Source organism: Notolepis coatsorum, assembly GCF_963971535.1.
Source record: "Notolepis coatsorum genome assembly, chromosome: 14".
Classification (NCBI taxonomy): Eukaryota; Metazoa; Chordata; class Actinopteri; order Aulopiformes; family Paralepididae; genus Notolepis; species Notolepis coatsorum.
In genome coordinates this window covers 54,704,621-54,719,895 of record NC_140178.1, presented here as the reverse complement: position 1 = coordinate 54,719,895, position 15,275 = coordinate 54,704,621, and the positions used below count along the sequence as shown (strand labels likewise).

The 15,275-nt window shown below is 42.4% G+C and overlaps 1 protein-coding gene across 1 annotated transcript in view; it reads right to left on the bottom strand.

The window, feature by feature from the left end:
* Nucleotides 1–4,018: 4,018 nt before the first annotated feature.
* The window catches only part of arl6ip1 (ARL6 interacting reticulophagy regulator 1), a 33,616-nt gene continuing 22,359 nt past the window's right edge, over nucleotides 4,019–15,275 (bottom strand). The window contains exons 4-6 of the mRNA XM_084328510.1: nucleotides 13,760–13,877; nucleotides 9,518–9,602; nucleotides 4,019–5,132 (exon numbers count right to left, since the gene is read on the bottom strand). Of these exons, the coding sequence (XP_084184636.1) occupies nucleotides 5,014–5,132; nucleotides 9,518–9,602; nucleotides 13,760–13,877 (322 nt within the window). The 3' untranslated portion in view covers nucleotides 4,019–5,013. The remainder of the gene's footprint in view (nucleotides 5,133–9,517; nucleotides 9,603–13,759; nucleotides 13,878–15,275) is intronic.

Sequence of the window (15,275 nt, the reverse complement as noted above, 5' to 3'; positions counted from 1 at the left end):
CCAGGCGCGCGATCTCACGAGGGAGCCGCACGTGAAATTCGTTCGTGAGCAGTGAGTTCGGGGCGTAATGACGCCGCGCACACGCACGCGCGGCCCCGCGCGCATGCGCATATGTTCCCTCGCGCACAATAATACACTTTGTTTGTATAGCCTTTCATACAGAAACTGCAGCTCAAAGTGCTTCACAACAGAATTAAGACAGGCATAAAATGAGCACATAAAGTGCAGACATATAAAATCAGTTTTTCACATTAGGATCTAACATCCCAACAGGCAACCTTGTTTATGGTTTGATTCAGTTTTAATATAAATAATAAAAATAAAGAGAAGATTAATTAATTATCTACTCAGTCCCAAAGTTTGTGATGTAGATATGGAATGTCCCGGGTTGCTGCTGTTTGCAGAGTGTGTTGTTGTCCGGGGGTGAGTGGTGGTGGGTGGGGGGTTGAATCAAAACAGTTGTCAATTCGGAATTGACGGCTGTTTTGATTTGGCCCTTCGTTCGCCGTCGTTCACCTTTGGACGGCGGTGCACTCTGTGGGCAGCGGCAACTTGGGACGTTCCATATTTACATCACAAAGAGTCCAGACGTGTTGAAGACACCAGCCTATAGCGGCTATTGTTATGATAATGCGAGGTAGCGCCGGGGCCCGGGAGGCAGGTAAACACAACCAGCCGAGTCGAGCAGCGCGTTCTCGCGAGCGCGTGCATGTGCGTGCACGCGCTTCTGCTCAAATCTTTAATACTCAGTGAGGTACCACACCGTGCTACCCCGTACCATGAACAACGCATGCCTGGTCCAGTGTGCCTGACCAGGCGCGCGATCCCGCGAGGGAGCCGCGCGTGAAATTCGTGCGGGTTCAGTGTGCCCGTCCCGTAACGCAGGAGGCATGTATCGCTTCCGCAACGGAATTCGGTTTCCGGGTTCCTCTGATTGGCCGCGACCCCCACGTGACCCGCCCCCCTATCCACCGCTCGCGGCAGAGCGAGCGGCCGCGGACTCGCTCGCTTCCTCAATTTATACGCATGGAAGTATTGATTGACTGGATGAATGAATGAATGAAAACTTTATTTAACAGATTGCAGAATGGGTAAAATACAGTACGGCTCAATACACACAATTGTTAAGGGGATGCAGACCTGAGAAAGACGTTTGTCTTGTTTACAGTGTACAGTGTACAGTGTCTCCTCCCCCCCCCCCCCCTCAATGTACAGTTTTGCTTGTTTATACAGTGTGTCTCTCCCCCCCCCCCCAACCACCTCCAATGTAAATTACCCAGTATGGTTGTCAATATCCCAATGCACCCAACCCCCCCCCCACCCAACCTCCTCCAATGTACAGTTTCTATGTCAAATATATACTCCCTTTTCTTGACTCCTTCTGTATCACAAACAGTACTGTATTTGCAAATCTGGTATGTCATAAATGTATAGATGTAGCAGTACTGACTATCTGTATGTCATGTATGTCAAATATGTCCTGATGAATTGAAAATGGGGGACCCTGATGTGAACAAGACGAAAGTCTTTCTCTGGTCTGCATCCCCTTAACAATTGTGTGTATTGAGCTGTACTGTATTGTACCCATTCTGCAATCTGTTAATAAAGTTTTCAATCAATCCCCCATTTTCAATTCATATAGGATGCGATATTTTATTTGTTTGTCATGACAAACCAATTACATAATCCAACATATGTGTAAAGGCACAACATATTCCAGTTAACGGTATCTTTTTTTTAATGATTTGTTACGGCACAATCAATACTTAGTTCCATGCATTCGGGACCTCCATGTTTGGGGGTATTCATCCAGTGGCGTCATTTCAGTAAAAGGCAAGGTATGGCGAGAGGGGGGGGGGGGGGGATGGGTGAAGGGGGGGGGGCGGGGGGTGAAGGGGGGGTTTCCCCCCCTTGGTGGATTTTTTTTGTCAAATCAGTTGTGCAATAGTCACTTTTGGTGAGTTGTTTCTATACAATTCAGTTATATGACATTTAGGTATGACACAGGACTACACAAGCATTTTTAGTATAGAAATGTGTCAACAGACTAAAGCAGGGAACCACAATATTTTGCATACGAATTATGCAGAATGTAATATCATAACTGTCTATTACTTTTCTTGCAATTGAGCCAATTTTCCTTAGGTACGGTTTTGAGGTGTGTGTTCAACAGAATGTAGTATCAAAAACACATTTACAAAAAGTATGGGTTACTGAATGCTGAACTGCACTGTTATAATCACTAAGCCAGACCTTACCTGTGTCCCTGTATCACTTGTCTCTGCTGCCCTTTGATAAAAAACGTCCCTATGTCCATTTTCCTTTTTTTGGGCATATTTCAGTTAGTCACAGTAAAAGTCACCTAGTAAAAGTGAGATAATTGACAATATCAAAACATGCTAGGGCTGTACCGAATAGTTCGAAGCTTCGTTCATAATGTTGACATTCGAATTCTAAATCAACATAAAAAATTGTAAATAATTGGATGGATTATCCAAGGGGGGGGCCCAGGGGGGGGAGCGAGCGAGAGCATATATGTATAGGGTATTAGATAGCAAGTATTAGGTGTATACCTTGTATATTACATTTATTTAAATGGTTTTAACTGTTAATTAATGCTTGTATATCTAATTTTATGTTGTCATGTTTATGTTTATGTGTTTGTTTAAAAAATAATAAAAAAAAATATAAAAAAAAAAAATTAAATAATTTTTTTTTTTTTTTTTTTTACATTTTTACATTTTTATTTGCCAAGGTATGGCGAGTGCCATACCTTGCCATACCAAATTGACGCCCCTGTATTCATCAGACAAATCGGATGCGGGGATTCGGCTCCCATCAGGCGGGCAAGAACTGCGGGTTTTCACCCTGATGTAAACAAGACAAACGTCTTTCTCAGGTCTGCATCCCCTTAACAATTGTGTGTATTGAGCTGTACTGTATTGTACCCATTCTGCAATCTGTTAAATAAAGTTTTCATTCATTCAGTCAATACTTCCATGCGTATAAATTGAGGAAGCCAAGCGAGCGAGTCCGCGGCCGCTCTGAGCGGTGGATAGGGGGGCGGGTCACGGCCAATCAGAGGAACCAGGAAACCGAATTCCGTTGCGGAAGCGATACACGCGCCCAGCGTACTGGCCACACGGCGGTGCCCGGGAGACAGACTGCGGTGCCCTAAGACTCCACTAGTCCCAAACTCCCACTGACACATGTAGACTGAGCAGCACTGACACACATTCACCTCTACATGGCACATAACTAAGGGATATAGTCCACATTCTTTTTAGAATTATATTTGGTCACAAACTGGGAATCCTTTCAGTCCATCCACTGGCACCAGTGTTGAGATAACCTTTTAGTATTTATCATGTTAAGCATACTAGTGGACATACGCGTTCTGAATTCTCTGCCCACTGATTTCACAGCATGGTTTCTTTCAATTGCTCAAAAACAATAGTCTAGTCTACATGCTTTATGGATGGACTTCCAGTAGCCTTTAAGATTTGGATAAAACATGTCACTGGTCTAGTCAACCCGTTAACAATTGGCAAATAAAAACCACAATCTGTTTGCAATTGTTTTGGAATTAATCAACGTAAATTGAGCCCAACCCTGAGCCTCTCGTCAATCCAAATAAATCCCTTTGTCATTAATGTTAAAAAAGTGAATTTGTACAGTAGTAAATCTGGCAGCCTTCCCCTGACAGGAACAGGATTTTAAAATGAGGAACTGCCCTGGAGGGAAATTACTGGCTGGCTGCAATGTAGCTCCACAGATTATTCAAAACATTCACATTGTTCCAAAGGAGGGGCTGTGGAGAAGAGCTCAAGTCTAAGAATGCGATTAAGATTATGTAAACAAGTAGGACATAACCGGGGTAGGAACAAAATATTGATGAGAAAACATTACTTGAAAAACTAGGTACCTAGAGAGCTGCAACGCCCCCCCCCCCCCCCACAAACTAGTGTTCCATCTAAAACCAAAACGGCAGCCTACAAAACAAAAACCAGGAGTCAAATTTAATTTAAATCAGACTTTATTCATTTCTTTGTAAAGATCTCCAGTAGAAGAAGAAAATATATATATAAGATGAAATGAAGGAGTTGAGAACAAACATGTAGGGACAGAATAAAAAACAAAAACTCACAAATCACAAGGATAAGAAATGGGGAAATGAGACGGGTGTATTTACATGGACAGAGGAACCCCAGAACAAAGTTATGATAGAGTGTGTTGGAGGTGGGGACAAGCGAAAGCTAATGGACCACAGAAGGTCCTGGCTAGCAGCAATACAGCAGTAGGCTTGCATCTAGAAACCTGATCTCTATACAGAAGAGGCCCGCTTTGACTCCAGTTTCTCTACATCTCCCCCCTCAGTGCAATATTAAATATGACGGAAGCAGAATAAGCTTAAAATTGTTGTGAGCGGTCATGAAAAAAAGTCAAAGCGCAGTACTTTTCAATCTACGCAGGGTTACAAATTACACAGCAACACCACGAAAACTCTGCTCAGTAGTCACTTTTCTCCAGCTAAATAAGAATAAAATGGGAATGGCTTCAAAAAGCATTACTGGCGTCTTAAGAACAAACTAAGAAAAACAGAAGGGAGGACCTAGAGTGTGAAGGGGAGGTGTGTGAGAGGGAGGAGCTCAGAAACAGTGACATGTAAAAAGGACGACTTCATGAGAAACAATGATAGAATCTAAAAAGAACTCCCGATTTGGTGACTGCATGTGTGGGAGTTTATATGAACAAGGGTGAAAAAACAAAAAAAACTATCCAAATCCCACCAGGTGATTAGTCTAGATAACAAAAAGGGGCGGGAGGGACAGGGAGATGACAGTTCCACCAGCGTGTGAAGGTTGGTCTTGCTCTACGGCAGAGACCGAGGATACAGGAGGCTTTTTTTGATCTTGTAGTTTCTTTGCTTCAGTTTAACTTCCGTCTCATCCTTCATTCCGTAGTCCATCTTTCAGGTCCTCTTCAGGCCTCCGTTTTATTTATTTATCCATCTTACTCATTCTTCTTCTCCTTCTGTTTGAGCAGCTTGTTGATCTCCCTTTTGGCCATGGAGGTGTACTTTGCGATAACACCGTGCTGGTTCAGGCCAGGCAGGAGAAACAGGAAGCTCACTGCACCCAAACCAGGAAATACAAAGTTATGACTCATGATTGCAATATATTTTACACTTCCAAACAGATTTCAGATTACTTTCCATATGTGTACACCATATCAACAACTGTGGCCTATAGTCAGACTAGGGCACACAATTTGCATTTGCTAATCAGTTAATAAAAAAAGGAAAAATTGATGGAATACACCCATTGATCAGTGATTGTACCCTTCAGTCTTCCAATCTTGTAAGTCATTTACAAAAAAGGAAAGCTACAGCTGTGTCCATTTTGTCAGGCATACTGTGGTGCAAAACACTGGCCGCCTGGCTAAACCTAAGGCAGTTTTGTAGTTTAGCAGATGTTCGCTAGCCAACCAGTTCTAACATGCTGCCATCAAAACAGCCACAGCCAAGTAATCCAACAATTATGGGCATCTCCAAAAGTTGTTCCAGATTTTAAGGGAATTGTACAAAAATACACAATGTACACAGCAGTCATATCTGGCTAGCCTCTCCCTACTGTGCCTGATGGCCCACAGCAGTCATACCCGACTACCACACAACGATTCATCAACAGTCACATTCCCTGGGGGGTTACTGACTGCATAGAAGCATCTGCCTCACTGCAGCTAGAGTACCCAGTCAATAGCAAAAAGACTAGAGGTATTTGACTCCGGGACATTTTCTAGGAATAGTGTAGTCTTCTACATAAACTAGAGTTAGAAAATAGCTAGCTCTGAAGCAAACATAATTTAAGCTAAGGGCTGACCTTCGATTTTTTTTGGAATTCGAAGCAGAGATTCGATTTTAATTCGAAGCTTCGAAATAAAAAATATATTAAAAAATAAATAATGTTGTGGGACTTGTACAGCACTTTGTTCAACTTTGTCAGTGCTGTAAAGTTTAAACCTTAGACAAATGAAACACTTTGCTTTCATGAAATATTGTAAGCAGTCATTTGAGGCTTTATAAAAGCAGCACAATGAACACAAATCTGTCAGTGCCGAGTACGACCTCATCTTAAATAACAAACAGAATTGCTTGTTGTAATTAACAGAGGCAGAGTTGATTTTGCAAAAGAATTATCATATATATATTTTTTTTATCTAATTTTATTTTCATATTCGAATCCCATGCCCATCGAACGAAGCTTCTAAGTATTTAAGACAGCCCTAGCTAATCATTTGGTTCTGAAGCCAACATATGCAAAACTGGTATTAAAACAACCTGCCACAAAAAAACTACCTGTTGAAACATGCAAGAGGGCGAAGTGCCATGTTCATTACCAACAGAGGAAAGAAAACACATGTCTGGAATGTGCAGAACTCTGGATTAATATTAAACCCTTTTATTTTTTTTTATCTACCTTTTCTCCCATCCCAATTTCGTATCGTCCAATTCTACCCTCCCCTGTCTCGAACGCCGTTAGGCCATGCCTCCCACAAGCCGGCTGCAATGTGGACGAAGCCTTACATCACGTGTCCCCTCCGGTACTCGAGGAAGCAGCCGTCGCATCTTTTCACCTGCACAGCGCGATCTCTCAGCGTCGGGGGTCTGCGTGGGAGGGACACGCCGCCCCCGTCGCTACCCGATTCGGCTGCGCAGGCGCACCAACCGACGTGTAGGAGTCGCTGTCCACAACGTCCGATCCCCACCCATCAGCTTCCCACCCCCTAATACTGCCAATTGTATTAGTATGAATGACCAGCCAAGTTGATAGCAATGCGGAGAGCTGGGCTCGAACCCAGCGTCTCCTGCATTGGTGGTGAGCGCCTTGCCCACTGCACCACCTAGCCGCCCATATTAAACCCTTTTCTGTGGCAATTTGCCACAGAGGGCTGTTGACACACAAGTGACAAACTAACACTTCCTGTTCACACATCATGCCAAATATGTCAGACCTTCACAGCCTAACTTGCAAGTGAAAGCTAAAAATGCAACAGCCAAAGCAGGATCATCAATATTACTTTTGCCCTCCAACTTGGTGTTTTGGTTTTATGAAACGATGTTCAAAACGTGTTAGAGTTGAACAATATATTAAAGTTTTATTACATTATGAAAAGTGTGTGATATACAAACACTTATATATTGCAAAGACCGCCGTGGGTATTTCAAAGTAATATTTGTGTGCAACCACAGAGTAAAGGTGAAAATGAGACCCCTGCCTCAAGCCACAGACTACTGTGACAGATCAGTGAGGAGTACAATATGACACCAATCTAGCATTGTAGAGCTACACGTTTAATGCATAGGATTAGGAGCACATGCACTGAGAGTCGAGACATGTCATTTATAGATCTGGAGTGAGGTTCCACCTGTAATTTCCTCCCATTGAAGATCAAAACTAGTATTACAGCCAAATGTGTTTTTAAACCCTTTTCTTTTTATCCTAGTTTTATATTGTAATCTTTACTCATTTCCATGGTAACTACTTCAGTATCCATATGCCTTGGCAAACTTCGACCAATCACAAGAGCACAACTACTTATGTTTGCGTCACTCGTTTGTTTTTGCGGTATTCACCACCATCTTAGTTCAATTGTATCCATGAATAAATGTTAAACTACAGCGTTTAAAAACAAACGAGTCATGTAATCAGTATATAATTCCAATAGTGTATTATGTTTGTGTATTATTAGTAGGGGTGTAACAATGCATCGATTTGAAAATGTAATAGATTAAAAAAATAATGAAATCTATTTTAATGTCGATTTTTTATTGACCTATAGTCCATTCATGCTGAGTGAATCAGTTCCACCAACCACATTTGTGGCTAATTTTTTTTGGGGGGAATTAACAGATAAAAATTCATCGAATCGTGGTCAAATGAAGATATTTCATGATGCATTGAATCGTTGCCTGAATAATCTTAATCGAAGGTCGAATCGTTGCATTAGGTACAGTCTTGTCCCCATAACTTAGGTTTTTCTCAAATGTAAAAATAATCTCATTTAATTAGACTCAGCTCTGCTCCCATGATCAAATGGTTGGATCAATTGAATAAGTGGAAACATATAAACCCACTACCCCTATGGTGACAAGTTTGACAACTGTATCAAAAATAAAAATTAGACTGGAACCAGGCAAGTCTTAATCGAACCCCAAGTCCATTAAGACTAGAGCTGGGCCGTTAACGCGCTGCGTTAACGCGATACTAGTATTGCGCGATAATATAATTGACGCAGTTAATAAAAAAACAATTTTTTTTTTTTTTTTTTTTTTTTAACCTTCATTTACCCAGGGTAGGTTCGCTGAGCACAGATGCTCTTTTTCAGGAACGCCCTGCTTCACATTCACACAGTTCCATTCACACCTGGGAGCTGCCCAGTACAACCACAGTTGACACCATTGGCCACTGAGCAACTCCACTGGAGCAGTTGATTTGCATTGGCAGGGTTTGGCCCCGTCTGGCACCCAATGGGAAAAATATTATAGGCACTATAAGTAGACACCGCTACATAAAACAAGCTGGTCTGCCTGAGTGACTGGTGGAATAAGGAGAAATAGAGATTGGACTGATTGAGTCAAGCCATGTCACATAGTTCAAGATGCTTCTTTCTGTTTTGCTCCTGAGAGTGTGCTAGATAATAATAATAATGACTTGGATTTATATAGCGCTCTTCATGACACCCAGAGCGCTTCACAGAGTCCATTATTCGTTCATACACAGTCATACCGGTGGTGGTAAGCTACAATTGCAGCCAGAGCTGCCCTGAGGCAGACTCACGGAAGCGTGGCGAATAATCAACGCCTACGGCCCCTCCGACCACCACCAACATTCATTCACATGTATACACATTCATACGAGGCAAGTAGGTTAAGTGTCTTGCCCAAGGACACAACGGCAGTGGGATGGACATGGGCTTGAGCGGGATTCGAACCACCAACCCTTCGATCATTGGACGACCCGCTCTACCCCTGAGCCACGCCGCCCCACGCAGATAGATAGATACTGTACTGTACTGGTAATATTATTCATTTGTGTTAACTTCTGAATAAAACAACTTAACACAAGTACATCTTATTGAACATTATTTTGATATTTCATTACCAATTATCATAGCAAAACAGCTTTTTCAAACAGTCTGTAATGCATTTTGGAAACGGGAGATGGGCTCATGGTGTAATGGGCCACCTGGCCTGAGAAACATGAGGAAAGAAAAAGTAAGGACTTACTTCTGGTCATTATTTGGGTAGAACACATATTTTGAATGTAATATTTTAATAAATCCAGGATTGCAGATAGATTAATCTAGATTAAAATTTGTTATCTATGCCCACCTCTAATTAAAACATTTTCCTAATTAAAAACTACACCAAATCATATTGTAAAAGTCATAAAAAAGGTGGGGTGAGGGCAATACGTTGTCTCCATCATGCAGCCTTGACGCGTCTGATACTCACCGATCAGGTACGTCAGGAACAGGTTGTGCACCTGCTGTCCGATCCAGGCCACTGCCACCAGACTGCTGATCACAGAGGCAAAATACTGTGGAGAGAACAGGGAGGGGCCGTTAAAGATGCTCCCAGCGTAGCAAATGCACAGACTGGTGTTCTAAGGGAAACACTCTACTATACATTCACTCAATCTGTACAGCTACGAGCTGGTCTGATCTCACTTTTCAGCCTTTGGATGTTCACTTGTTCCTATGAACCAATACTGAGGGTTTACAAAATGTAAATTTAAAATCATTCAAGTTACTTCACAGCATTCCCAGTTTTGTGAAACAGGACAGACAGGGTTTCACTCACTGCCCCTTAGGTCGCTTTCACATATAGTTTTGGTGGACTCTGTGCGGTTCTGGTGGTGAAGTTGCAACATTGTTGCATTCTTCATTTGGTTCGCCTGCGTTCACAGAAATCTGTGAGGCGGACCGAGTCCTTCTGAACAATGTCACGCGGTCGAAAAGGGCGCTCGTCTATTGGACACAGTGGAAATCCCTCCCTTTCAGGAAGTGAAATGCGCGTCAACACAAACTGCGTGAGCGTGATAGTAGCAGAGACGTGGCATTGATCCATTGTTCGATTATAATTCCCATTACCGCCATCCTCTCGCTAAACAACTTGTACACCTCGTTGTTTTTGTGAGTGCCCACATTCCCCACAAGCAGCTGTTTTATTTGGTCTTCAGCTCCCCCAAGTCTGTCCACGAGACATGTTTACACAGTGTGCTTGTTTTGCAGTGAATGCGCACCGCGGTAATATTAATAATAGCTGCGTTTTTTCTTCTTCCTTGTTCTACCCCAAGATGCACAGTAGATAGATAGATGCAGTGTGCTTGTTTTGCAGTGAATGCGCGCCGCGGTAATATTAATAATAACAGCGGTGTTTTTTTTCTTCCTTGTTCTACCCCAAGATGCACAGTAGATGGATAGATAGATGCAGTGTGCTTGTTTTGCAGTGAATGCGCGCCGTGGTAATAATATACCCAAGATGGTTTATCAGGTGACTTCCTACGTTTGGTTCGATGAAGCCGAACCGAGACCTACGTTTTCAGGCGGACCAGAGTTCGCCTGCTTGGTCCGCGGACCGAGTTCGACGCGCATTCACACAAACGCGAAAAACCGGACTATCGAATTCTGGTCCGAAAGTCCGGACCAAACAGCCCCTGTGTGAAAGCGACCTTAGTTTGCATCCTTCCATTTGCCCATTATAATCTTCAACATCACACTGCTATACGTGTGACTGTAGTCATTTAACTTGTGGAAAACATTGCAACTAATGTTAAGGCACCATATTGTGCTTTGAGCGTCTTTTATATCATATAGCTGGAAGTGCATCTGCAGAGTTAAAAGCCATGCCAAAGGGAATTATTCTCTCCCGAAAGTAGTCCAGCCTCTTTACAATACGGCTCTACTAGGGGTGTAACGGTACACAAAAACCACGGTTCGGTACGTACGGTTTTGAAGTCATGGTTCAGTACAGGTTTTCGGTACAGTGGGGTAAAGTTTGACTTTCCATGTTCCACTCACTCAGGGGTGATGTAGTGTGCAGTAACTAATTCTACTTGTAGGGCTGTCAACGAATATTCTATATTGAAATTAATAATATAATTATATTAGATTGTGTAAAAAAACAGCGCCCGGTGGGCAGTCGTTAGTGGTTAACATACCGTTGTATTCGTTCGGTACACTACACTGTGAAACGGTTCAGTTCGGTACGGATACGTGTACCTTTAGACCCCTAGGCTCTACACATTGCATATGGGTGGTCCTCGATTTTTATGTCCGTTTTTCAAGATGGGCGGCTTGCTCAACTTCCTCTTTTTCCACCAAAGAAGAAATAAGTTTGTCAACATTTTAGGTGAGAATGGATATACAATTGCTGGATCTTAATTCATATTTGATCTGCAATGTCTAGTTTGACCTGTAGTCAACAGGGATGCAAACAAATGGCAGTTCAAGTTTAAATCTACGGAAACGACCCGTTAAGAAATGGGATTGAAATAGGGGTATAGAGACATGCTAGAATGCATAATCCGAGGGGTATTTTCAGCAAAGAAATTAAAGCACATTGTCGTTTTGGGGACATCGGATATTAACTTAAAAGCATAATATGGCATTCATGCAGAGAAGAAGCCATTTGCCAGCATTCAAATAGTTCAGGCCAGCTCTAGGCACAATCACTTGAAGTGACAGATTGGTGTCCTTAGATAACCTTCCCAAACCAAGTAGCCCAACCCAATTGTCAAATAGATATGAATACAATTAAATTGAAAGAAAATCATTAATCTTGAAGTATCTTTGACACACATGGTATATATATATATATATATATATATATACACACACACCTATATATTGCAAAGGCCACCGTGGGCATTTCAAAGTAATATTTGTGCACAATCACCATAAAAAGGTGAAAATTAGACACTTGCCTCAAGCCACATACTGTGATCGATCAGTGAGGAGTACAATATGACACCAAAATCTAGCATTGTAGAGCTACACGTTTAATGCATAGGAGAACATGCACCAGTCCGAGACATTTATAGATCTGGGGAGTGAGGTTCCACCTGATTTCTTCCCATTGAAGACTAGTGCAGGGCATAGTGTGAGCAGTCTGCCTGGCGCAGCCTGTAACCTACTTTATGACCTGCTAAAGCAGCAGCCAAATCAGCTGACTAACAGCCACATTTATCTGCAGCCCAGAGAGAAAGGCAGCCATTGTATATATAAATTAAAAAAAGAAAACTTCCATCAGCGCCAACACATTAAGCTGCACTGCTCTGGAATGTCTCTGTCCACACTTCTGCTAATCAGAGAAACTGAAGAAATGGCCACTCATTACAGAAGTAGGGGAAGAGACTTGCGGTGGGGGGGGGGGGGGGGGGTGATCAAATTAGAATGATCAGTTATGAGTCTGTGTGTGGGTGTAGCACAGTGTGGTTGACTGGAGTGATCCTAAGGTCGCTTTCACATATAGTTTTGGTGGACTCTGTGCGGTTCTGGGGGTGAAGTTGCAACATTGTTGCATTCTTCATTTGGTTCGCCTGCTTTCACACAGATATCTGTCAGGCGGACCGAGACCTTCTGAACAATGTCACGCGGTCGAAAAGGGCGCTTGTCTATTGGACAGTGGAAATGTGTGTGTGTGCGTCTGTGTGGACTGCGAGTCCTCCAGATCAGCGGAGCCGAGTTTTGACATGGCATTGATCCATTGTTCTATTGAAGCACATTACCACCATCCTCTCGCTAAACAACTTGTAGACCACGGTGTTTTTATGAGTGCCCACAAGTAGCTGTTTTATTAATAATATAATAAGCCGCGCGCCTCGGTAATAATAATAAGCCGCGTTTTTTTCTTCCTTCTTCCCAAGATGCACAGATATATAGATAGAGATTAGATGCAGTGTGCTTGTTTTGCAGTGAGTGCTGCGAGCAGTGGTAATAATAATAATCACTTCCTATATTTGGTTCGCGTTTGGTTCGATGAAGCCGAACCGAGACCTACGTTTTCAGGCGGACCAGAGTTCGACTGTTGTCCGCGAACCGAGTTCGACGCGCATTCACACAGACCCGAAAAACCGGACTATCGAATTCTGGTCCGAAAGTCCGGACCAAACAGCCCCTGTGTGAAAGCGACCCGAGTCTGCTATGCCGGAATTCACTGAGCCGCACGAAAGTGTCACAGGCCCAATTCAACATCCGGAACGCTGCCCACTTGATGACCCTAATACACCAAACCCACACTCTTCTCCCACAGCCAAGCCTGGTTTGTGCATATTATACACACACGAATATATATGCAAATAATTCTTACTATATACCAATTTATACACTTTCATAAAACTATGATAGCATGTACAATAATACCTTATACACAAACATATCCACCTGTATATATTTACATACCTGTAGATACTATCTGTTCATATCCCTTACCTGCTGGCCAGTATGACTTAGTACCATAGTGTCTTCATCACTGTACATGCACCCGATAATAGCACCATTACTCAGTAGTACTCTTTATAAGTTTTATATCCAGCTTAATGACCTGTACATTGTATATTGCACTTTACAGTTACATTTGCACTCTGGTTAGATGCTAAACTTCTTTGTTGTACTGCATGACGACAATACATTTGAAACCAATCTATACAAGCATGGGAACGGTAGCATCGCATCCTGTGTGTTTGGTAAATACCATTTTAGGCTTCTCCTCCTTGAGAGCGAAGAGGCGCTTCCACCAGCCAAGCACACGCCGCTGGCTCTTCACCAGGTTGCCGCAGATCTCATGGAAACGCTGCTGCTGCTCAGTGGTCCTGAAGGACAAAGAGGAAGGTCTTAGTGGGGACGGCAGGGTTGGCCTGGCGGTTAGAGATGCCCAAGGTCACTGGTTCAAGCCCCACAACAACTAATGTGTCCCATGACAGTCAAAGTGTCCTTGAGCAAGGCACCAAACCCCTACCTGCTCCGGGGGGGGGGGGGCAGCAAATGCCCTAATCCTGCTACTTTTTAAAACAACTCCGAGGGATACATGACATAAGTTCTGATTAAGAAATGTATGACTTGGCTATAAGGTAATTTATAGGCCCGATATTATATATTCATATTTCAAATTGCATGTGTCCAGATGGCAAAATGCAGTACCGAATCTACAAAAACCTGTAAATAATCTGCTTAGATATTTTACACACACACACGAGTAGGGATGGGAATTGATAGGATTTTATCGATACGATTCCATTATCGATTCTGCTTATCGATCAGATTCTTTATCGATTCCCTTATCGATTTATGATTTTAATAAATAGGAAATGCAACAGAACTAAGCTGGTTAGAATAACATGCAACTTGACATTTCTGATTGTCATTTATTGTTGAGCCCCCATGTCAGAAAAATACAAAAACTGTAAACAAATTAAACATTAACTATAGCCTACACTTAAAATTAAATAATGTATTTGAGATTCTCTTAAAATGTATTAATCTATTGAATACCGACCTGTTGAATGCAACTACAGTTAAATATCTTAAACTAATTTAATCTATTGAACCGTAGTTGCATTCAACAGGTCGTTATTCCTCTGACTTCTGTCTCACACACACAGAGCTCCCTCCCCGGGCCCTTGTCCTGTAAGCTATGGGCTCGTGTTGCTACACGGACCCGTTTGTATGTTGCACGGTACCTACTAGTAAACACAGTCAACCCTCTGTCCCTTGTTTTATTTTATTTGTACCTGTACTACCTGCTGTTTATCTCTCTGTGAGCTTGATTAGCTAGCGTTAGCTCCGCGGCTAATCTTACCTTACTAGGGATGGGAATTGATTAGGATTTTATCGATACGATTCCATTATCGATTCTGCTTATCGATTCGATTCTTTATCGATACCTGATCACTTTATAATTTACATAAATAGGAAATGCAACTGAACTACATTTACATTTAGACATTTAGCTGACGCTTTTATCCAAAGCGACTTACAAGTTCTGTACGACAAGCCATCAGGAAGGGCACAACTCTATCAGCTGAGCAACAATGTTCATCAAAGTGTTGAGTGCTACAGTGTAGGTTAGTTTATTAGGACAAGTGCATGACAGTACGGTTAGATTTTTTTTTTTAATTCAGATAATGGTTGAAGAAGTGAGTCTTTAGTCGACGGCGAAAGATTGGACGTGATTCGGCTGTCCTAACTGGCAGGGCTGTACGTTAACTTTT